Source organism: Balearica regulorum, chromosome 5, assembly GCF_011004875.1.
Source record: "Balearica regulorum gibbericeps isolate bBalReg1 chromosome 5, bBalReg1.pri, whole genome shotgun sequence".
NCBI classification, from domain to species: domain Eukaryota; kingdom Metazoa; phylum Chordata; class Aves; order Gruiformes; family Gruidae; genus Balearica; species Balearica regulorum.
In genome coordinates, this window is record NC_046188.1 from 24,618,364 (window position 1) to 24,642,262 (window position 23,899).

The 23,899-nt window shown below is 51.3% G+C and overlaps 1 protein-coding gene across 5 annotated transcripts in view; it reads right to left on the reverse strand.

The window, feature by feature from the left end:
• Positions 1-15,054: 15,054 nt before the first annotated feature.
• ADCK1 (aarF domain containing kinase 1) overlaps positions 15,055-23,899 on the reverse strand; it is a 91,702-nt gene continuing 82,857 nt past the window's right edge. For all 5 annotated transcript variants that reach the window (XM_075753790.1, XM_075753787.1, XM_075753791.1 and 2 more), the window contains 4 exons: positions 22,021-22,170; positions 21,570-21,767; positions 17,437-17,630; positions 15,055-16,001 (listed from right to left, as the gene is read on the reverse strand). In XM_075753790.1, coding sequence (XP_075609905.1) covers positions 15,830-16,001; positions 17,437-17,630; positions 21,570-21,767; positions 22,021-22,170 — 714 coding nt within the window. In that variant the 3' untranslated portion in view covers positions 15,055-15,829. The remainder of the gene's footprint in view (positions 16,002-17,436; positions 17,631-21,569; positions 21,768-22,020; positions 22,171-23,899) is intronic.

Consider the following 23,899-nt stretch of genomic DNA (forward strand, 5'->3'; position numbering starts at 1 on the left):
GTCAATACTGCACAATAATCACAGGGATGGGGTCTCCCAAGGCAGAAGCACAGATCAGGCATTGCCACACTTCCCCCAGATGTCCTCCCCACTGGCAGCTTTAGGAGGGCAGAGAGGCTGGGACAGGGAATGTCCCATCATCCCAAGGAGGATCTCTGCAGACTAGGCTTGTGGTCTATCTGCAAGGCCATTCTCTGAATCACATCGAGAGTTTTCTTGACTTCTTTCAGATTGGACCACAGACCCTGCCCCTCAGTAGCCTCCACATTCCCCCAGCACAGCAGGCCCACCAGGCAGTAGCAATCAATAGGAGGAGCCAACTCCTCTCCACCCCACATCTGAATTCTGGGGCATTACACCATGGAAGAGTCCTCCACCTTCATCTCCTGTCCATTTGTCTCCACCTCAAGGCCCTCCAATCTGCTTCCTCCAAGTTCTTCAGCCAAAACCATTGCAGGATTCTTGACTCCTTTTCCAAAAGCCATGACAGCCAGCAGCTCCTCTCATCAACTATTCCTTCTTCCCTAGTGACCAGCAATGTCTTTTCTCTGGCTTCCCAACAGGACTTTCTACAGTCCAAAGTAAACCAGGCTAAGGTCTGGGAGGGGAAGAAGAGGTTCTCCAAGCCCAGTTTACCTTATAACACAACCTAGTATTACAGTGCACTGATGTGACAGTCACAAGCAGCATCAGTTTGAACAAAAGAAAACAAATCCAAACACTAATTTCTCTGATTAAATATTAAAGATGGAGCATACCTCTACTGTATTTTTAAAGACCATCTTTGGAGTTTACCTGCAGTTTACTGGAGCAACTGAACCAGTCTTGGAACTGAGATGCCTCATATGGTCTTGGTGATTCAACTCCAACCCACATAACTCAAGTGCCCAAGATGATTTGGTTACGTGACGGAGCCAGGTGACTCATATAATCAGGAGGGCTTGAACAGGACACCCTGATGACCACTGTGACTCAGTCTTTGCCACTGCTGTGTCACAAGGAGTGGCTGTGCCCAGATAGACACTGTCAATTGGTTAGTAACTGTGCCCTGCACTGGTTATAAAGATAAAGGTTTCAAGGTACTGAAAGAAGGTATTGAAAACAGGCATAGTTGCGTTATATGTAAATACATATATATATAATTATATGTTAACATAAGAGATAGAAACTTTCTTGTTGAAAGTTTAGACAGAAGTATGGAGTAGGAAGAAACTTCTCCAGTTGGTAAGTCTTAAGTATTGTCCATTTGTGTGCCTTTTCCACCTCCCACTGGGCCAGCCAGGATGAACTACTTTTGGAGGCTGCAGTCTGGACTAGATGGACCATTGGTCTAATATGGCCATTAAGATTCCAGTTTAATGTTAGAAATGGCAGCTTTTAATTATGACTAGTGTTAATATTTTAATGACTTTTTTCCATTCAGACATCACCATTGCCCTTCAGTCTGTGTAATGCCAGATGTTCAGGGCATGTGGCTTGTCTTTCCAGCAAAGGAGAACTAGGGGATTTGTGCCTGGAAATACTCTATGCATTTTCTCTGTACGCACAGCCCTGGAGCAGAGGTGGTGAAGAGCCTGCAAGGGCTCTGTTGGAGACCTCAGCCCAGGACTGGTATGGATTTCTCCTTGAACTGACATTAATAAAAGATCAAAGCAGAGAAGTGGTGCTTACAAGGCTCCCTCTTTAGGGCTCCTGGCTCTGCCCCAAAACTTGCAAAACCCCCATGCAACATGACATCCTTTCATGGCCAAACATAAGAAAAATAACTTGAAAGACTATGTGTAGTGGGATCATCCATTGGCACGTGCCTTAACAATATAAACATATGCTCTCTCTTGACACTAGTTATACATTTTTTAACTGAGGCATTAATACTCCGCACTTGTAACACTTTTAATCCATATATATCAAAGCACTTCTGTGGAAAGAGAGATACTGCGTGGGCTGGTAGGAGCCTAGAGATAACCCATTAAGATTTGGTAATAGTGGCTAATATACTCATTGACCCAGCTGAAGATGTACAGAAAAGTGACAAAACCCTGTGCCCAACATGCAGTTGGTTTGGTATGAAGCCCAGAATGGCTTCCCTGGAGTAATGTAGTGTGGAGTTCAAAAACATCTTTCTGTGAATACTGTAGTAACACAGAGCTGCCTTTGTAAGTTAAATTCTCCTGCTTCTAAGTATAGTCTCCAGCAGAATCTGTTGTCTGAATCTGTAAAGCATAAAATACCTGTCTGAGCACTTCTCATTGCCATCCCAATAGAGGCAATGGGGACAGAGATTAAACAGTACTCTCTGCTCTCTACTTCTCCCATTTCCAGCCATGTGGCATGTATTTCTGGGCAAAGACTGCATTGTCCCACTGTGGAAAGGTGCTGGGCAGCTGTTTTCCATCAAACACATGAGAAATTGATGACAAAATGAGGGTGTTGGTGGAGGCTGAGTCCAGTCTTGCTGTAAAACACCCAGTCCTCTTCTGTCCCTCCTAGCCAAGCAAAAGCCCTTGACTTTTTGCTCTATGCTTTTATTTTCCCTTTTGCTTCCTCTTCCCCTCCAAACTACACTGCTCTCTCTTAGAGTTGCCCACCATCTCCCTCTCCAGCCGCTCTCCATGCTCAAAGTGATTAACTCTGCCACTTTCTCTGGGTCTGTTCCTCTGAAGATTACTGTCTCATGTTCAGAGTGGATAATCCATCAACCATATGGCTAGCTACCACCCAGGGGTCTGACGCACTCCTTTGGCCCTCATGCTGAAAGGTCTCTCTGGCTGCATGGCCGGTGAAGCACGGAGAATGCAGTGCACCAGGAGCAAAAACAGCACAGGCTGGAGTTTAGTGTTCCAGCCAGCATGAGCAGACATCGACATGAGCACTCGTATGAGTTGCTCCACAGCCTCAAATCTCAGGAGATGGCTATAAGAAGAGCCCAGGAATGAATTAGCCACCAGGAGACATCTTGCCTGTTTCACACTGCAGAGATCTCCCTTTAAATCAGACGGGGGAACTCTCCTTACCAACAGCCAGGTAGGGGAGGCCGCACCTTGAGTGCCGTGTTCAGTTTTGGGCCCCTCACTACAACAAGGACATTGAGGTGCTGGAGTGTGTCCAGAGAAGGGCAACAAAGCTGGTAAAGGGACTGGCACACAAGTCTTACGAGGAGGCTGAGGGAACTGGGGTTGTTTAGCCTGGAGAAGAGGAGGCTGAGGGGAGACCTGATCGCTCTCTACAACTACCTGAAAGGAGATTGTACTGAGGTGGGTGCTGGTCTCTGCTCCCAAGTAAGTAGCGGAAGGACGAGAGGAAATGGCCTCAAGTTGCGCCAGGGGAGATTTAGGTTAGATATTAGGAAAAATGTCTTCACTGAAAGAGTGGTCAGCCATTGGAACAGGCTGCCCAGAGAGGTGGTGGAGTCATCATCCCTGGAGATGTTCAAAAAAATGGGTAGACGTGGCACTTCGGGACATGGTTTATTAGACATGGTGGTGTTGGGTCGATGGTTGGACTTGGTGATCTTAGAAGTCCTTTCCAACCTTAAGATTCTATGATTCTATGATTCTGTGAGGTGACGGCACATGGGCTGTCAGTGCAGCAGAAATGGGGGAAAAATCAGGCTAAGAAACTGGTTGCAAGTGGGACAAATACATGAGAAGAGAGGCCGAACAGTGAGATGCAGGCTCCTTGGTGGGAGAGGAGCTAAGCTGGCCAGACTGCTGATGGAGTGAATGGAGATCTGGCTGATATAACAATCCATTTAAGAAGTCCACTTTCCTTTGCTTTTCACTATCTTTTCTGTCCCTTCTTTTCTTTATGTTTCCCTTGTTAGTCAGTTTTTTAAGGGCAGACAGCTTATCCCATCAAGCCACCCTGAGAGGAGGGACTGGGCTGTCTGACCGTCTACCAGTTCCCTACTGACAGGCATTTATTCAAATCCTTCTCAAGTTTCAACCAAGAGAGAGACACAGAGATCCCAGAGATAGTGAAAGTCCTTTAGATTTAATGAAAATAGGTAGGCGGATAGAGGAGAGAGGACTCTCTGAGCGTTCCCACTGCAGGAGAGATTGCAGTGTGAGCTAAAATACCAAGCACCAGAAAACCTTCATGGGAGAAACCATGTAAGTACCCCAGACCACAGGAAACACATTTAATCCACCTCCACACTCAGAAGGGAACTTGCAGCTGGACACAGAGCAGGGAGTCAGCAGGCGACGGAGGAAGGCATAGCCTGTCGCCTGCTGGGGGGCAGTGGCAGGTCTCTGTTCCCGTGGCCTCTGTGCAGACAGAGGACACAGCTGTCTGGGAGCAGATGCATCCGTTGCACCCAGCCTGCTATCGTGGGGATTCCCTTCCTGGCATCACTGGCCAGCGCTGAACTGTGCATTAATGTCTGGGACTGCCAAAAGTGTTTAAAAGGTCTCTCCACCTCTCACAAAGGAAAGAGCATCCTCATCCCTCTTTACACCTGTCCCAAGAAGACTGTATCCTCTATGCTAATGATGCTGGGCCAGCTCCATAATGAAGCCACACTGTGCCGCTAATGCTCCTGCATCCTCTAGGTAGAGCAAGGCCAATGATCCTGCTCTCTGTGCAAATCTTCCCACACCCTCTCCGCAAACAAGCTCATGCCAGGTCATAGCCTGACTGCACTGCTGACTTTGCTGGCACGTGAGTGCCCACCAGTTCCTTCAGAAGCTGCCAAACAATATGAACCATGTTTAATGATGGATGTGTCTCTTGCCTGCTCCCTACGGATTTTCTGTACTCTGCTTGGGAGATCCCATTTCCCCCTCCAAAGGAAGAAAGCAGCAAATGGAAGGGCATTATCCCTCCTATTTGCACTGAAACATTGGCAGTGCCAGCACATAAAAAATGGAAGGAGCCACATATCTTCTTCTTTTAAAAACAGAAGGATGCTTTCCAAGCCTAGAAACAAACTTAAGGCCAAGGCTGACATTTCAGGGATCGTTGCCAATTAACTTAATGAATAAAATTCTCCTCTTCAGCCATGCTCTGTGCATGCAGGAGAGGAACTGAATTGTTTTCCTGCTCCAGTTCTAGATAATAATTTTTGCTGCATTCACTCAGAGACATCTGTCTGTTTTCATGCCTGCAGTGTAAGCTGGTGTTGAAGTTGCATCTGCTAAGGAACCTCTCTGCTCCCTATCCTGGGGGCTATTTCAGGGCAAAAATATCCATTAACCGCTTCGACTGAAGCACACACTCAACAAAAGCACGAGCAAAAAACATAATGATGCATCAAGCTCTGCATATAACTCATTGGCTGCGGCCGTGCCCGAAGAGATGGAGGGAGCAGTGATCCGGAGCAGGGTGGCTGCTTGTGCTGCAACGGCTGGGCTACACGGGCTCCCCAGCACCGCACCTGCACCATGGCCTGAGCAGCGCAGCTGGCTCCCGGGGCATTGCAACGCAGCCGAAATATCCAGCGTGCGTAGTGGCCCCATGCAGCCCCTGTTCCCAAGGGCATCGGGCTTTCAAGGCGGCTCTCCCCACCTGCCGGCTGGCGCTGGGGGACACGCACTGCCACGAACCCCCGCGGTCCTGCTCCTTCCCTGCTGACCCAAATCCACATCACGTCCACCCTTCTCCCGCCACCGCCGAGGCCTGAGCGGCACTTCCCAGCCTCGCAAGCAGCTGTTTCACCAACCACAACTTAGAGATGCTGAATAAAATAGCGGCGAGTTCCCAAACCCACTATAAAAAGAGAAAGGGAGCAAGAAAGGGCTGGGTGTGGTGTGTGTTTCAGGGTGTATGAATGACTGGAAACAAACCCCAAATCCCTGAAAACTCAAGAGAAAACAGGAACAAAAGGTGGGAGAAAACCACACAAGCAAGGGGGAGGCGGTGAGGAGAGGGGCTCTCAGTATTGATGTTTGAAACAGGCTCTTTAAAATGGAAGATAATGACACTGAAAATTATTCTGAGCTTTTCAAAGGCATAAATGACCAAACTGCCTCCTGACTCCTGAATTACATTATCCAGAAAGAACTTAATAGCATGTTATTATCGCTTCTCCTCGCTGACAGGATTTCGGCACTGAAAAGACAAACAAGAAGTGCATTCATAATCGCAGCTGCGTTCACCTCTGCAACGTGCCGGCCGCAGCTAATTTCAGGTAAGTGTCTCAGTGGCCGGCCGGGGAGCTTGGCGGGTCTCATTGCGCTTGGCGGCGAGGTAATTGCCTTTGTCACTGCTTGAGGGGGACCGGCTGGGTGTCCCCAGGGGGCAGCCAGTGCCGAAAACCTGGTGTATGTGGGAGAAAGGCATGGCCTGAGCTGGCCGGTGGCAGGTGATGGGACCTACGCCCCAAGGGGCTGGCTCCAGTGGGTCATGGTGCTCCCTGTCCTGGCAGGTACCTGCGAGGGGCCCGGGGATGTGCAGATGGCAGCGGGGTCCCTGTGTCCACTGGCCTGCCGGGAGCTTTTAAGAATGGGAGCAAGACAAGAAAGGGGGACACAGGGACATGCAAGGGCTGGGGAATGTGAGCAACCGGGCTGGGGAGTGTGAGCAATCAGCCTGGCTCGAGCTGTCCAGGGATAGCCCCAACCTTTGGCATTTGTCGTGTACGGTTAGTTTTTGTACTGGCAGCCCTGGAGATAGCAGAGCCGCTGATTTCCAGAGCTGGGCACCCTGGCAAGCCTCTCCCCCCTCTCCCTCTCCCCCTGCCCCTGCCACCCCATCCTCGTGCCCTGGTTCAGAGCTTGGAAGGCAGCTTGGTCACGTTGTGCTCCCAACCGATCCTCGTGCCCTGGCCATGCCTCGGCACAGGCATCATCCTGGTGTAAGCCGAGGATGACTCCGGCGTCACGCAGCATTGTTGTGCCACCATCTGAGGGACACCACAATGCAGCAGTTTGCTTTGGGCCATTCCCAAGGCCTTTCTTCGCATTTTCCTTGTGTTCTATCAATGTGTGCCACTGCAGCCCAAACCAGCTCTCTCCCAGGAGGTGCCCCATGTCCTCCTGAAACCTCCCCCAGCAGCCAGAGACGGGGCCGGCTGCAGCTATGGCAGGGCAGCACGGGAGCCCAGCCCAGAGGGAAAGAGACAGGAAAGGGAAAGAGGCAGAGAGCCATTTCAGGGGCTCTGCTCGACTGCTGCTGCCCCAGGACGCGTTTGCGCAGGGCCGCCCGGGACACAGAGCATGACCCAGCCCAGCGGGGTCCCCAGGCAGAAGGCTGTCCCTGCTACGGTGCTGGCATGACGAGGCCGAGCTAAACCCCAGGGGCAGCTTTCGCACAGCGCTCTTTGGCCCACCCGTGATTTATGTCCCAGGTTTAACAACATTTCCTTTCAGCAGCCGTGCTCCCAAGTAGACCCCCTAAGCAAGTGAAGGGGGTAATTGCCAATAATAACAGCCAGCCCTGTGCTCTGCCGCCTGCTCACTACATGTGTAGTCATGATTTTTTTCCCCTGGTAGCACAATATGGCAAATAAATAATCCTTCCCCACTCCCAGCAGAAGACAAGTTGTGGAGAGAGGTTATGCAGTGCACCCAGAGCCACCCACGTCATCCGGGTGGGACTCCCCAGGCCAGCCTCAACGGGAGGCTCCGGGAGAGGGGCCATAGGAGCACCCGCTCCCATAGCAAAATTCGGGTGCTGCCAGGGACAGGGCACATGGCACAGGAGCACCTGAGCAGCTTCGCAGCCCCATACCCTCCTACAGAGGCTCCTCCAGGGTCTATCTCTTGTCCAGCCAGTGCTTGGTGGAGAGTACCAACACAGCCACCACAGGAAACCATGAGGAGAAGCCTTCTCCCATAAAACTGACTATTCAGCATGCCATGCAAAGTTCGCAGTGGTACCACACTTTTAGCTGACTTCCCACACCACATCCATCTGCTTTCTTCTCTCTGTCTGTTCTTTCTCTGCTGTCTTCCTTTGAGGCTCTGTCCGGCTCACACCAATGTGTTTTAGGTGCATTGATACGCCAAAGTAAATCCCCGGCCCGCATCACCTCGTTCCTCAGCTCTCCACACCAGCTGTTGCCAAACAGCTATTTCCATGCCGACCTTCTGCTCCTGGTGGCTACGCCGACGGGCTCACCTTGTTCTGATTTATCTGACGGTCCCACGATGCAGAGGAGCAGCCGCAGTCCCAGCGCAGACTGGGTGCAGCACAGGCGGCCACGGGACTGGCTGCCCTGTGATATATGCATCTTATATTGCTGAGTTTTCCTTTCAGCCTTATCGGCATGATGGATAGTTTATCCATAGTGAAGTACAAGACAGTAATAACAATGGCCATGATTACTATTTTTCATATTTTCTTTAAGAGCAGTATGGTATTACCAGGCTTCGTGCATGTCGCTTTGTTTATTAGCTACCATTTAGTCATCTCTTCCATCTTTGCTTTATTAAAGTTAGAGGCACTGCTAGGCTGTGGGCTTGGAGGAGAGCAGGGGCTCAGAGGGCAGCCACCCTGGGGAGACACTCGCTTGCTCACTGACATCCACGCTGAGCCTGGAGCTGCAGCCCTGCAAATTACCAGCAGCTAACGTGCATTTTACATGCAGACACGTCCTGCTAGGTCAGACCTAAGTCTTGTTCCCTCCTTTGCAGTGTTCCAGTTATAGCAAGAGGTTTTATGAGTGTTATTTATGCTCATATGTATCGGAGTAGGGAAAAGAAACCTCAGCAAAAAAGAATCTGAATCAAATGAAAATAAAAATAAAATAAAATAAAATACTAAAATATCAAAGCTCCTCCCTACTCCACACTGCTTGTGCAGTCTGGGTGAACAGTTTTTACCAGACTGCCAGAAATCAAAGTACCTGGGTTACAGCAAGCAGCTCAAGAGGGAAACTGCAAAGAGCAGCCAGTGATCTGACACTGTGGCTGATCTGGAGTGCCACGGAGGATGGCAAGCAGAGCGATGCTCTCTGGGTCACACAGGCCGACCCAGGAAGGCCGTTACCCTTTGACAAGGTCACCTTGAGCTGCACGGGGTCAGCGGAAGGCACGCGGGGAAGTGCAAAGTCACGTCCTGCCCGGGGCTCCCTCAGGCACAGCTGCGGGCAAACGCACGGCAATGATCCCTGTGGGGCACAGGGACGCGGATCACTGCCCTGCGGGGAAGCGGTGACAGCTTTCCGAGTTGGCGTGGGGAAGATCTCTCTGCTGGGTGTTGCTCCCGCTACCCTGCGTGCTGAGTGGCCTCAGCCGGGCAAACGCTCAGTACTGCTGCTACGGGGCCTGGTCACCACCACACAGAGGTCACTTCGCATCCCTCCAGTCCACTCAGGAAGCCTTCAGCTGGATGTAAGTAGAATTTACTCCTGGTTTAAAACCTGTTTAAAGCCCAAGGTAGCCACAGCAGGACCCTGGGAATGCACACGCTGCTTCTTCTCAGGAAGGCACCGTGATGTGCAGGTTTTGCCCCAGAAGGACCTGAGAGGTGGCTGGCCGATTAGAACTGCAAGGCGAGCTACCCAGGCTGGCATTTGGTGGGACAGGCAGGCTCACAGCCCCGGCTCCGCAACAGAACCAAACAAAAACAGCCAGTAAGCTCTGCCCAGGGCTTCAGAGCAAAGAGGAGCCCTGGGCAGGGATGTTATCTTCTGTCTGAGCACAGACAGTGACACAGAGGGAGAGCTGGGAAGGGTGAAACCCAGATCCAACCTCATCCCACAGCGCTGACTCCACGGCAATGTGAGCCAGCCCCCGCCTGCTCTGTGCGGTGGCTGTTTGGCTTCATGGGGCACCCGTCTCTGCCCTCTCGCTCTGAGGGAGACTCTCACCAACACGAGACCAGCTAAGCCAGGTCCTCGAAGTCCCCTGGGATGGAGATCCTCTTGGGTAACATATCCTACCTCTGCACCACCCTCCTGGTGAAGAAGTTCAACCAATCTAACTATCCAAGCTGTAACTTGTGGCCATTGGCCCTTGCAAAGCCATCTGGCACTGCCAGAAGGCATTTGGCTCTTTGCCTCTCTAACTCCCTTTCAAGGAGTTGCCTGCCATTATCAGCTCATCCCTTTGCTTCTTCCTTGCCAGACTAAATAAGCCCATCTCCCTCGCAGACTATGGGCAGTAGGTCCTGGTCATGTCGCACACCCAACGCTGGACCCAATCCAGTTTTTCAGCATCCCTCTTGAACTGGGAGACCCAAAAGAGGACACTTTCAGGTGTGACTCAGCAGAATCAAGCAGAGGAGAACAAGTAGCCTAGCCAGCCACACTCCTCCTGATGTAGCCCAGGACATGGTTTCCACCATTTACCTGGGGTCCCTTGCAACCCCTTCCTGCTTCTTTTCAGCAGAGCTGCTACTCCACTAGTAGATTTTCTTTTCAGCTGAAAGTTCCTAGTGATACCTCATGGTGGAAGATGTTAGGGGACGTCACTATCCCCTGTATGATGCTTGGAAAGGATATTTTTTCTCAGAAGGGTAATTAATTAATTACAAATGTAAATCTCTCACTGTCCAGCTCTTTTACTGTTCTGGACAGAACCTGAGCAACTGCTGGAGGAAGGAGGATGACCCATCCTGCAGGCACCATGGCAGGGCTGACAGAGGGCCAGCCCCATGCCAGCGGGAGCCCAGTGGCAGGAGCAAGGGGGGAGCCTTCCTTGTGCCAGCAGCAACAGCTCGCCTGCCACGGCATCTGGGCGCCCTGTGAAACAAAAAGCAGAGAGTGCAGGCCAGAAGCATTTAGAGATCACAAGTCTGTTTAGAACCATGATGGGGCTTGGTGTTTACTCACAAAAGGTGGGGGGCACACTCCTTCTTTCCTTTTCCTTCCTGCAACCCTCCTCCCCCTCTCTCCATCACCCAGGACAAGCACATCCCCTGGGTGAGACAGGGATGGCCAGAGCTCGGGCTGCAGGTGCAGAAGCCAGCCCCAGCCTCTTGCCTCTAGAAGAGCCAAGGAGGAGGAAATTTCTGTCCCTCTGTATTGGGTTTGCATGGCAAGGTTTTGGTAGTGGGGTGGCTTCTGCAAGAAGTTGCTAGAAGCTTCCCCCATGTCTAACAGAGCCAATACCAGCCAACTCCAAGATGGACTCACCACTGGCCAAGGCCAAGCCCATCAATGACAGTGGTAGCGCCTCTGGGATAACATAAAGAACGGGAAAGAAACTCCGTAACAGCAAGAGAAACTGCAGCTGGAGAGAGGAGTGAGAAGATGGGAGAAGAACAACTCTGTAGAAACCCAGGTCAGACAAGAAGGAGGAGCTCCAGGCACTGGAGCAGATTCCCCTGCAGCCCCTGGAAAAGACCATGGTGAGGCAGGCTGTCCCCCTGCAGCCCATGGAGGTTGATGGGGAGCAGAGATTCCACCTGTAGCCCATGGAGGACCCCACACCAGAGCAGGTGGATGCCTGAAGGATGCTGTGACCCCATGGGAAGCTTGTGCTGGAGCAAGCAAAGAGTGTGAGGAGTCCTCCCCCCCGAGGAGGAAGGAGCGGCAGAGACAACGTGTGATGAACTGATCCCAACTCCCATTCCTCGTCCCCCTGTGTTGCTGGGCAAGGGGAGGTAGAGAATTTGGGAGTGAAGTTGTGCCCAGGGAGAAGGGAGAGGTGGGGGGAGATGTTTTTAAGATTTAGGTTTTATTTCTCAGTATCCTACACTGATTTGATTGGTAATTTTTTTTTTTTTTCCAAAACAAGTCTGTTTTGCCAGTGATGGTAATTGGTGAACAATCCCTCCCTGTCCTTATCTCGACCCAGGAGCCTTTCATTAATAGTTTCTCTGCCCTGTTCAGCTGAGGAGCAGAGTGACAGAGCAGCTTTGGGGGCACCTGGCCTCCAACCAGGGTCAACCCACCCACCCCCCCCCCAGCCACCCAGTTGTCAGGGGATGACAGGGGAAGGCGCTGGCTGCCCTGAGGGCTGTGCCCCTCCAGACGTCCCTCTCAGCTCCCTCCTGAATGCCGGGCATCCTGGCACAGCCTGCCCTGTGTGATGGCTCCTCGTGTGCTGCGGGACCCAGCAGCCTGCCCGCACCCCTTTAGACTCAGGGAACAGGGGTGCCGGGGGCACACGGAGGGATGCAGTGGTGCTGGGGGGGCAAGAGCCCAGCCAAGCGACGCGTTGGGAAGCAGCCCCGATGACCCAAGGAGAGTCATTTGTGAGGGGAATGACTTTGGCGCTGGCCAGGCCACGTGCTGGTCACGGTTCGTTTGCTGTGGGAAGCAGGGAGTGATTCATTTGGCAAGCTTCTGCGCTGCGACTGCACGAGGTTCATACGCCCCTGCGAAATGGCAGAGGGCACCGTGCAGCCTTGATCTGCAAATCTATATGCCACCCACTTGTCATCATTAAAGTTCACTGGATGTGCTAGGTAAAAGCTATGGGGTTCAGTCTGGACGCATGTGCTTTCTGGCTTTTTCTTCAGCTGGGTATGAAAAAAGCCTGTTCACTTCATACCTTAAATTTTTGCATAGTTTTGCATGGCAACATCATTTACCCCAACTGCCCCATCTTCCACCTCCAACCACCCTAATGATGGTACATTTAAATGCTAGCTGAAATGACTGTGGGCTCCCCAGCATGTCTGAGAGCACCGAGAGCCTTTAGGATGGGAGCTGGCTATGAGGCTACAACATAGTACTTCATGTTACGGCAACTGCAAGTTGCCTATCAGTTCTGCATTTCTGGCTCCAGCTCTAAGCCCCCACTTGTTGGTCCCAAGAAAGAGTCGGCGGGCTCAGGAATCTGCTGCAAGGCTGACATTTTGCCCCAAACTCCAGCTGGCTTGCAGCTGAAGCCAGGCAGACGGCAGCTCGTGTGCCAACTGCAGGGAGAGCAGCAAGGCAAGGTTTGCCAGCGGTGAAAACACCAATAAATGCAGGTTGGAAGGAGAGGCCAAGTGCACAGAGCTGATCCAGGTTACTCATGTTTGACAACCACAAATTGGGATGAGAAAGCGTCTTTTCAAAACCCGTTTAACACATTCACCTTTGAGAGCTTTCAGCAAAAAGACAAGGCAGGAATGTTAAAGGGTCAAACTCCGGGTGTTTGCTTGTTCTTTCCTCAGGCAAACCCTCATTGATTGACTGTGGGAAGGGTGAGAGCTGAGCACAACTGACGGAGCAGTGCTAACACTGAAGCACGCAGCCTCCCGGCAGAGACTAATGTCAATGGACAAAGCTCTTCCAAACACACTCTGCTCTCTGCCCGCTGCACACTGCCAAAACCTAGTCTGAGCAGCTGCTGGTTCCCTACCACTTTTAGAGCCAGCACCTCCAACAGGCAGCGGGACTAGCATCGCATGGCTAGATTTCGGAGGGGTGAAAGAACAGTCATGGCGGCTGAGAGCAGGCTGGGGACTTGGCAGTCAATGCAAACGTCAGCTGCAGGGAGCCTCTCCATGACATGGGATCCTCTGGAAATGAGGGATATGACCAGGGTCTCACTGCGGAATGAGCTTTCATGCACCGATGTTGGTGAGACCCAGACCATGCTCTGGTTGGTATATCCAGACATGGACGGGCAAAGGCATTTGCAGGGGCAGCTACAAGATGAGGATGTGCAGTAGGTGACCATTGCCAGAGGGTCTCCTGCACTTCACTGGGTGCACTGGGCCAATTTTTTGAGCAGAGCTCTACTTCTGAGAACAAGACAGGCCCACCCACACTGGCCAGCCTACAAGCTGTAAATGCCTAAGCAAGACACTGATTCAGCCAGACTGCTCACATGAACAAAGATTACTCATGTACAGGCTGCAGGACCAATACTCCCGGGCCCTCATGACTCCTTGCCGACTCAGGAGTCTCGTCACTGCAATTACTACCACTCCATTCCCTGACGCCATCACACAACCCAGAAGTCAGGGGAATCACTGACCTGTTCATGGCACAGGTTGGGGACAAGCTTTGAGAGGACAATGAGTCTTACCGGGGTTTCTTTTTTTTGCTCTTAGCAAAGATGGGAGAGCACATCACTCCTACTGCTGTCCCCGTAGTAGGAAGGGCTCAGAGAACTAATGCCAGGGTCAGGCAATTGAAAGCACAAGAGACCAAAAACCCACATCCCGTAATTCCCCATCCACAACTCTGCCAGTCACACACCACTTCTTGACAGTCCTGAGCCAGCCAGCTGTGCCTACATGCTTATGCACACACAGAGTCACTGTCATAAGCCACACTTCCGCAGTCACTAACTCATCATGCCCAAGCCCACCTGCAGTCAGGTACCTTTTCTGGATTACATCCCTTCCCTCTCCCACACAGGCAGCAAGAGAATCGGTTTCTCAAGCACTGACACACGCACTCACCCACATTCCGCCCCCTGCTTCCCCTCCCATGCACATGGACTAACTGCAAGGTGGGATCTCACACCCTGGAAGCTGGGAAACTGCATGCAAAGGGGAGGAGCACATGCTCTTCTTGTGGCTTGCTCAAGTAACAACCTTCAAGCTTGCTAGCAGTAGAGGGATATTCCCATCCTGTCCTTTGTGTCCGCTTTCACCAAGACAGTTTATGAGAAAGCTTAAATGATCTGGGCAGTCACCTCCATCCACCCTTCCTGGCTAGAAGAATCCTCACAAGCAGCAAGGATGTCTCTCAGTATCCCAAATGTGTCTCACATAAAGCAGGCCTCTGGGTGAGTCTTCCTGGTAGCCATCCCATAGCTGCAGAGTCAGAGCCATCAGACCTGTCACTTGCACCACCAAGCAAGTGGCAGGTTTTCATCTGAGGCAGTGGTGGTGAAACGTCACAGGCAGTGATGAGGTGAAATGCTCTATGCACGGCACAGGGATGGTGACGTCTCACAGATGTGCTGCAGCGTGCTTCCACAGGCAGGGAGGAGGTAGGCTCAGCATGGATCTGGGTGGCAAGGAGTGATGCGTCCTCCCAGCAGAATGACGCCCGCTTCCACATCCCATCCCAACACACATCTGACGCAGCACCGGAGGACCCAGATGTGGAACAAACTTCTTGGGAAGAGGAAAGACCAAGAGGCCATTTCATTTGGCTTGCAAGGAGTTAACAGTGCTGCCTGGCATCACTCAGTCAGTGGAGAAATGGAAACAGGACTGAGGTTAGAGGCCCAAACGTCACCCTGAGTGCACAGCCAGACATCGCTCCCCCAAAGGTCTCTGATACAACACATTTATTTTGCTGTGTGGCAGTACTGTACAGTACACATACATTACCAGCAGTTTCAGAGCCCTGAGCTGTCATTCTTCCTGCCTTCCCTGAATTTTGGAAAAGAGGCAGGACCACTGTCCCCTTCCCCCATTTCACCTGCAAGGAAACAGGCCAGGAAAAGTCCAAAAACACAGAGGCACTTGCTGACAGGACTGGAGACGAACCTCAGAAAGCCAGACTCCCAGTCTGCCACTCTCACCGTTAAGGTCCCCTTTCCCTGGTGCTGGGAGAGGAAGCCCTAGCGCCAGCCCTCCACAAGGTCTCACTACTCTGAGAAGCTCTCTGCACATCTGAACAGAAATCAGACTGAGAAGACTGAGGGTCTGAGAAATGTTTTGGGGCAGTCTAGGTAGGGTGGGATTCTCTTAAATTCTGTAAGATTGTTTAAGAAAGAGCCAAGGAGAGGCTTTTGCTTCCACTGGAACCTGAGTGGAATTTTGCCTGCTCAGATGGGGAAAGAAAGTACCCTGCCCTTCCTGACACACAGTATCACGCACCTCCTTTTCCTAAACCATGAAACAGCAGAGCTCTGGTACCCACACCACCTCTCCATGCCACAGAGAAAGCTAATGCTGTAACAGGCAAGGACAGTGCAGCATGTAACGTGGAACAAGACCCCAAAATAGCCCACAGAATAGACAGAAACAGTCAGAAAGGCAAATGTGCCATGGAGAGCAGAAGGGAGGGAGGGAGCACCCAGGCCTCTCCCACCAGTTCATGTCAGTACGTGGAATGGTGCATCCGGCTCAGGAGAGCAATGACCCAGTTTCCCAGCTGGGACCCCTTCAGCCACAGAAAGAGTTCGTACAAGTTGATCTGCCACAGGCTCAGGGCTTCTGAGAGTGAGATCTGGGCCCTCCTGCAAAGCGAGTGACTCTTGCTCCTTTGGTACCTAGAATGAGAGAAACACCTGCATTAGATCCAGCAGGATGCTGGCAGGAAGGAGGCCTGTCCTACATCTTCAGTACAACTGACCCTCCCCAGGGCAGGGGAATGCCCCACCTCTGGAGAATCCCCATCAGTGGAGACCCCTGGAGTAGGAATTTTCTCCAAGTAATGTTCCTGAGGAGCTGTGGACTGCCTTCCTAGCACGAATCTGGCAGAAGAGACAGCCTGCTCCCTTTGGAGCCCGGTTCTCTCCCCACTGTGTGCAGTGACCCTGGGCCATGGCATCCTCTGCTTCTATGCCCAGCTTCACTTCAGCTAATCGGGACAGGTGTGCACCCCCATAGCTCTTCCTGGTAGCACATTCACAGGAGTCCAGCAATCCTGACGCCCTGATTCCAGGAAAAGTAATTCTCCACTTTTCTTTAGAAGTGGAGGTTAACTGGCCTTCGTAGGTCCCTCATCAGCAAGAGAAATAACTGTTATTTCTTCTGCGAGGAGGAGGAATCTGAGGCAGAAGTGCATTGACTCATAAGACTCACAGATAGAAATCACTTGCACGACTCCTCTTCCTGGCTTTTAAAGATCAGCCTGATCTTCATGGTCAGCCCTAGCCTCTCAGTCAGGCTGCAGAAACTGGCAGCAGTGAACTTGGAGATCTTTCCTACCCACAAATACTTCCCAGTGGTGATGCCTGTAATGGGCAGGAAGCCCCTTCCCCTCCTTTGAAGGGGCCAAACCCTAAACCCTTACCCTAAGGGCTCCAACTCCATCCCTGTCTCCAGCCCCAGGGTGACAGACCTGTCCTCTGGAGAGGCTGATGGGCATGAGAACAGTACAGAGGCAGACATGTAACTGAGCAGGGGCAGGACCACAGCAGATGTGCTAATGAGGGGGAGAGGTCCACAGCTAAGAGTAAGAGGTCAAGTTAGGCCTTGTCAGGGCCTTGAGTAGGGGGATCTAATAAGCTTTAATGGCCCTGACTAGCCTGGGACCTCCCCCAACCCTCTGCTCCTAGGCTCAGGAGCTCCAGTTAATCTCAGGCCTGCACCTTCAGTCCCTGCCTGAGCTACACTGGAGGAGTAATGGTTCCCAGCTCATGCTCTGCTGTGAAGCCCCTTGACCTGGACCTCAACTCACATACTGACCTCTTGGCTTGACTTCAGCCCTGTCTTGTCACCACAGACGTGACCCACAGATTGACTTTCTGGTTTGACTTTGGACCTGCCCTGTCATCATGATGTTGCATTATGCTATGGACTTTTGATTGGACCTGACCACCATCTCAGGGTCTGCCCTGCTTGCCTTGCTCAACTACTGTGAGACTTGGCCCTGGCTGGCTAGCTGGCCCTGGGATCCCCCCACTCCGGCTCCTCGCCCCCAGGGCCAGCCAGCCCCTGCTGCTCCATGTCTGGCCTCTGGTGCCTGGAGAAGACACTTACGTGGAAACAGCTCTGATGCAGCAGCGAGACATGTTGAGGAAGGAACTGGCACTGGCCCGCGTGTGCAGGGCTGACTCAATCCCCCTTAACAAGTCATTGGTCTTCAGCAGCAGCAGCATCTGGCGGGGGACATTGTTGAGGAGCTGGGTGATCTGGGGTAGGTAAGCAGCCGCGTTGGACCGGATCTCCACATCCTGCAGCCAGCCAGGTCATGTCAGAGAGAAAGAAAAGAGAAGCTGAGAGTGCATAGGAAACCCAGGTCCAGATGCAGCTGAGATTTGGCAGGAGGAGACAATGTTTTTCCAGAGCATGACTCTAGGCCAGAAGCTAAAGAGCTCTTTGTCCTGCTTTCCTGCAGACTCCTGGCTGTCCCACGCACTCACAGCAGTCATAGATCACTCCTGCCATATCTCGCCTGCCCCTCAGTGAGATAAGGCCCTGTCCCCTCACTGACAGGATTAATAGCCTCTCAGGAGAACAGGGCACTGATTGCTATCTCAGTTCTTGGCCCCGGGCAGCCCACAGCAGCCACCTCTCATTACTGCCCTTGCAGCCTTCTGACTGAGTCTCACCTCACCAGCCCCAAAGCTGGCAGAGCTGTAGGTAGCACAGGACTGCTCAGGAAGGTGGACGCATGCTGCAGTGACAACCAGGCTGCTCCTTGTCTTGCTGTGCAATGCAACTGATGGCTTTATGCTACACTGATGAAGCTGTTTCCAAGGCCCAGTTTAGTCCTCTGTCCTCAACACAACTCAGCAGAGGTGAGACAACATTATGCAGTCCAGTGCCATGCTAACCCAAAAGATCAAAGACTGTCATCTGCGAGACTAAGGGTCTGCCTAGACCCATATCTTGTCTGGCAGCAGGCAGACAAGGTTTAAGGAAAGAGTGCAAGACCAAGGCAGACACAGAGTGATCCTTCATGTTCCTTTGTTCCCCAGATTCCAACAAATACACTACCCATTGTAAGATCCCAGTGATAACTGATGGGCTACAGCCCCCCGACTTAAGACGGGGTCCCCTCCAAACATAGAATCATAGAATGGTTTGGGTTGGAAGGGACCTTAAAGATCATCTAGTTCCAATCCCCCTGCTGCGGGCAGGGACACCCTCCACTAGACCAGGTTGCCCAAAGCCCCATCCAACCTGGTCTTAAACACTTCCAGGGAGGGGGCATCCACAACTTCTTTGGGCAACCTGTTCCAGTGCCTCACCACTCTAACAGTAAAGAATTTCTTTCTAACATCTAAAACATGAGCCACCATAGCATACAAGACAGCCAACCCCCACTCTTCTGCCTGTTTTTAGATCTGAGAGTTCCGCCACCATCACAGTAAACGTAGGACAGTGTGGTGTGGAGCTGATCCCATACACATAATCGTGTCCCTACCTCTTCCTACAGAGGACATGAAATGAATGAGCAAATCCAAACAGAAGTCCCTGGAATATCTGAAATCTCCAGAATCCAGCAGGACACATGCAGAGGGCAGTAAATGACTTCCTACAGGAGGGAGGTTCCTTTGTGGGAAAGGGAAAGGACAGCTCTAAAACCTTCTCTCCTCTGGAATGAGGGATGGCTGGCCTATATATCACGATATGGGATCTCACACTCACTCTTTGTGAACTTCAGACTTCTTTCAAAGGAGCAGACCTGCACAAATCGAGTGTGCAGGTCGTGATGGTCAGAGATGTATACAGCTCACACACCACCACGGTTGTTTTGCTGCTGAGAAATAAATCTTTGTGTCCTCCTGCCTCTGTCACTGACCAAATACACAAAGCTTCAGCAAGAAGATGCTTAGCTCTCCTAAACGTTAAATGTTTTGTTCCATTATTTGCTGGCAGAAAATTCCTCCCTGATTATCTCTTATGCTAGCCAGCATCACTGCAGAGCCTACTCTCTTTTTCTACACACAGGTTTTCTTTTCTATTTCTTTTCTTTTTATTTTTAGCTCCAGCTGCTTGTCCACATCACAAAACAATGACATGATCTGTCATCAGAATTGTCATTTTCTGTTGAGGGTGAAGCCTGTGCACAGAGGAAGAAATGAGCTCTGCCACAGGACCTGAGAAAAGCCCCTTGGCTGCAATCGCTGAGGCTGCTGCAGGATGCAGCAAAACACAATCATAAAATCAGATGAGGCTAGCAGCCACCCTGAGCGGTCAGCTGCCTGGCCCTGACTTAAGGCAGGAACAACTACACCTACGGCAATCCTCACACATTTGCCTAGCCTGCTCCTAAAACTCTCCAGTGATGTGACTCACAGCCTCCCCAGATCATCCGTACCAGCATTTCACTGGCCTTGCTGTTAGATCCGGCTTTTCTCATGTTTAACCCCAATCTCCTTAGCTGAATTTAAACCCATTACTTCTTGTTCTGTTTACAGCAGTCACTAACAAATTTGAAAATCACTACTACAACTCTTCTCAACCCACACTTTTCTAGACTTTTTCTGCCCTAACTTGCTCAGGCTTACCTCATGGGTTGCATCTGCTTGACCACTAGTCCTTGTAGCTTCCTACTGGACTCACCCCAGTTTCAGCAAACCTTTCTTGAGATGCAGTGCTCCGGACTGGACATAGCACTACAGATGATAAGATTTTGTTCCAGGAGTGTTGCTTCCTTGTCTCACAGACTACTCTTACGTCGATACAAGCACGCTCTCTGGAGCTCCACGCTGATGGCACCTGCCTACACAGCGCTTGGCTCTTGCTCCCGATACAATCTTTCAAATTCACCTCTAAAGTAAGGGCAAGCAGCAGCTCATTTCCTAATGCCACAGCAAATCTGCTCAGCTCCCCATTATCTGCTGCAGGATTATCCAGTTTCAGCATTAATTTTGTCGTGTAGGAAAGACAACAAAGCTGGCTCCATACAAGCAATTCAATTCAATGACAAAGTTCATTAGCCCACACAAGGCACCATGCAGCCGCAGCTATACCTCTGGCATAACCTTCACAAGCCAGTTTAGGATACGCTGCTTACTAGCTCAGATTCAACACTGGCCTCGAAGTGGTGGAGCCAGCTCTCTGTTGATTCGCTTTGGTGCCTTTGAATTTTTTTCTGGAGCTGGTAGCTCCAGAACTCAGCAGATGAAGCACAGATCTGCTAGACAGTCACTATATTATTTCTGATATGCAGAAAATTAACTCAGGTAGGAAGGAATCAAATTACTGGGGACAGGGGGGTCCATTACCCAAGATGTCTGACCTACTCATTGCTATGGATAATGGCAAGCCAGCACAGCAAATTCCACTATATCCATCAAAATGAAACACCAACTTGAAGGAATTTCCAGACGAGAATTTCACAGGACAATATTATAATGCTACTTAAATGAATTTCATCCTCTCTACTACAAATGCGTGCAGATAAAAACAAACCATAGGATACAACGTGTTTCTGCCTACAGACACTAGTCCATTGGCTGAAATCACATCACTATATGCTCATCTCTAAAAACAGCAGCAGAGTGGCAGGGGCCGCTGCTATTCTTAAGGCGGTGTGCGTGTGTTAGGAGTGTGAGAAGGATCCCAGCATGTGTGGACAGGAAAGGGTGGAGGATGTAAGTGGCAATTTCCTAGATTTGTAGTGATTGAGTTGACAGGATCTGCAGTTAAGCAACCTTGACTCCAAGTTAATAGGGTTTCTGATTGGGACGTAATTTCCAAGGGTTTTTAGGAGTTTGTATCAGTGCTGATAGTCATTTACATGAACAGTGATAATGTATTATCCTTCTCATGTCTTCCCACTAAGCCTTTATGTCTCCTCTACCTTAACCTGTCCTCCTTGATGGTTCCCTGCACAGCTGCATTCAACACTTTTTTAAGAAAAGGCTGATCTACAAATGTTTCCCCTGCCAGAACTGGTGAACACTTAGCTATTAAAATATTAGACAAAATTTAAGCAGCCCCTGACAAGTGAAACTGGGAAATTAAGTTCAGACACTACAAAACACACTGCAGAAGGAGTCCTGGGTTTTTCTAGCTCAGCTATCAATGCAGAATTTGCTACAGAGCTGCCAGGGGTTGCCCAGCATCACTGCAATATCCGTGGTGCAAGTGGTTACAACAAAGAAAGGTACACGAGGAGAAGACAGGGCACACGATAGGGAAGGGCACACTGGACCCACCTCGCTGGCTGAGACAGGCGACCGGTCAATGCCCCTGTTGACAGACTCCCAGGACCTGGCGGTCAGCATGCAAGCAAAGAGAGGGTACAAATCCCCTGCCCCGAGCCGCTGGCTGTACTTCTGCACCCTCTTCATATCGGCCTTGATGAGGGCCTGCCAAAGGCAGCAGTAGTCCATGCGGAATGAATCGCTCAGCACCTGGGGAGGGAGACATGGCCTCCAGAAGTCCACGGAGGACAGGGAACTGGCAGGGGGGAAAGCCTCGTGCCCCCTCCCTGTGCCCTATCCCCCATTTCAGAGCCAGGAAATATCCTTGGAGGGTTATGAGAGAACTAGGAAAAATGTATTCATATGGGTTTAGGGGGGGCAAGGCTGCATCTGGGTGTGCTCTTTCAGCCTGACACCCGCAGGCAGCCTCACAAGGCCCTGGAAGCCCCCCATAGCTATGTACCTGGTAAAGCCCGTGGTCCAGGAGGATAATGTGGGCCTTGCCAGAGGCTGGGCATTTCTTCACTAGCACATTGCCTGGGTGCGGGTCACAGTGCACAAAGCCGTTCACAAAGATCATTTCGCTGTAGAGCTTCCCCAGGTTGCGAGAGATCTGTAAGGAGACAAGAGATAGTCACATATTGCCACCCACAGCAAGGTGCCTTCCGGGAAGGGGAGGCAGCTCCTGCGTGTCAGCACTGTGGGGAGGAGGGTCTGGTACGTGCCAATGTCCCCACGCAGAGCTCTTGCAGCTCCTCACACTGACAAATGCACAGGGTGGCTGCTGGCATCTACCGCAGGGTGATCCAGAGCATTCAGGGAAGGATGCATGCAGGGGGCACCATGAAGGTGTTTGTGGGGTCGGGGGTTATTTAATGACACTTGCCTGGCATAAAAAAAGAAAAAATACCTGTGGGTAGGAAAGGGGATTTCTGGTTATGAGGAGGAAAGTGAGACAGCAGATAGGGGCAGACAGGCATTCACAGGGAAGGAATGGAAAGAGCTGCTGGAGTGGGTGAGAGACGGCTTGGTTTCCATCCATGGATGGCAGCAGGACCCAGTGGAGAAGGGGTGGGAGGAGACTCAGCCTGTCCATCTGCTTACCAGAATGAACATGGGTTTCCTCTCCCCTCCCTCCATCACACTGTCCCCCACTTTCCCCCTTCCTTTCCTCAGACCCATGCTAAATCTGATTTGTGATGTCTGTGAAGATGAAGCAGCACAGAAAGGCTGTTTAAATCATCTTGTCACTGCTGTGTCCCTCCATGTCGCTGCTCCTTATCACCAAGAGATGTTATTAAAAACCTCCTAGGAGCAAGCAAACATCCCCAGGGCCCGGGATCAATCCCTCACCATGCCCTAACACAGCAACCTCGCCCTGACATCCCACTGCCGGCCATCCCTGCCATCAGAGAGCAGCACGGTGCTCCACAGCGGAGTGCTGAACAAGCAATTAAAAGACAATCATTATAAATGATTCCAAGCATGTCCCCAGACACACAGGGTAAGCAGCAAACAGGCAGCTGTCCCCACAAGCAAAGGTGGTAGAAGAGGTAACAGGGATACTAATGACAGCTCGTCCTGCAGAAAACCAGACAGCCAGGGAAGGGCTTGCTTTACCCACCTCTGCAATGTGGCCACCTCTGAGAAGAGCATTCGTTATGAATAGTGCCTGAGTAACTACAAATGAGGAGAAAGAATGGGAACTCTTCCTGCAGCACACCAACAGGGACAGCTGTAGGACCAGGTGGGACAAATCTCTGTCCCTCAAGTGGGACCTGGAGCCACTGCTGAATGATGGAGAATGTTGCCCCCGTGCCGAATCACCCACACAGGTGGCGCAGCACAGCCCTGTGGTTTCTGTAGTGCAGCTCCCCTAATGCCACACAGGTTTTATTGTAAGGACTGACTGAGGGGAATGATGTTTCCCTTCTGAATCACCAGCACAGATCACTGGAGAAATGAAGTGACCCTTACAGGTCTCCTAGATCTACAAGCTCTAAAAGTGGATGGGACTAAAGTACCAGGTGCTGTGACCTCCTAGAAGAGCTGAGTAGCACGTGCTGACAGTCCAAGGACGTGCCAGATAGTCCGTGTTAAGCCAGTCACTCATTCACACAGCCTCCCAAGGACCTGCACGCCAGGAGGAATGGACTTGGACATCATGACTGATCACAGCATCAACCACGACACCTGTGCACACACTGAGCAAACTCCATTTTGCCCTCTCTGCCTCAGCTGTTTGCCCTCCAGGGACCTGGAAGAGCACAGAATTATTGAAGAGGAGGACTTGTGGACAATCTCGGGCACAATGTGATGCCTCATACCCATGAAACACACAT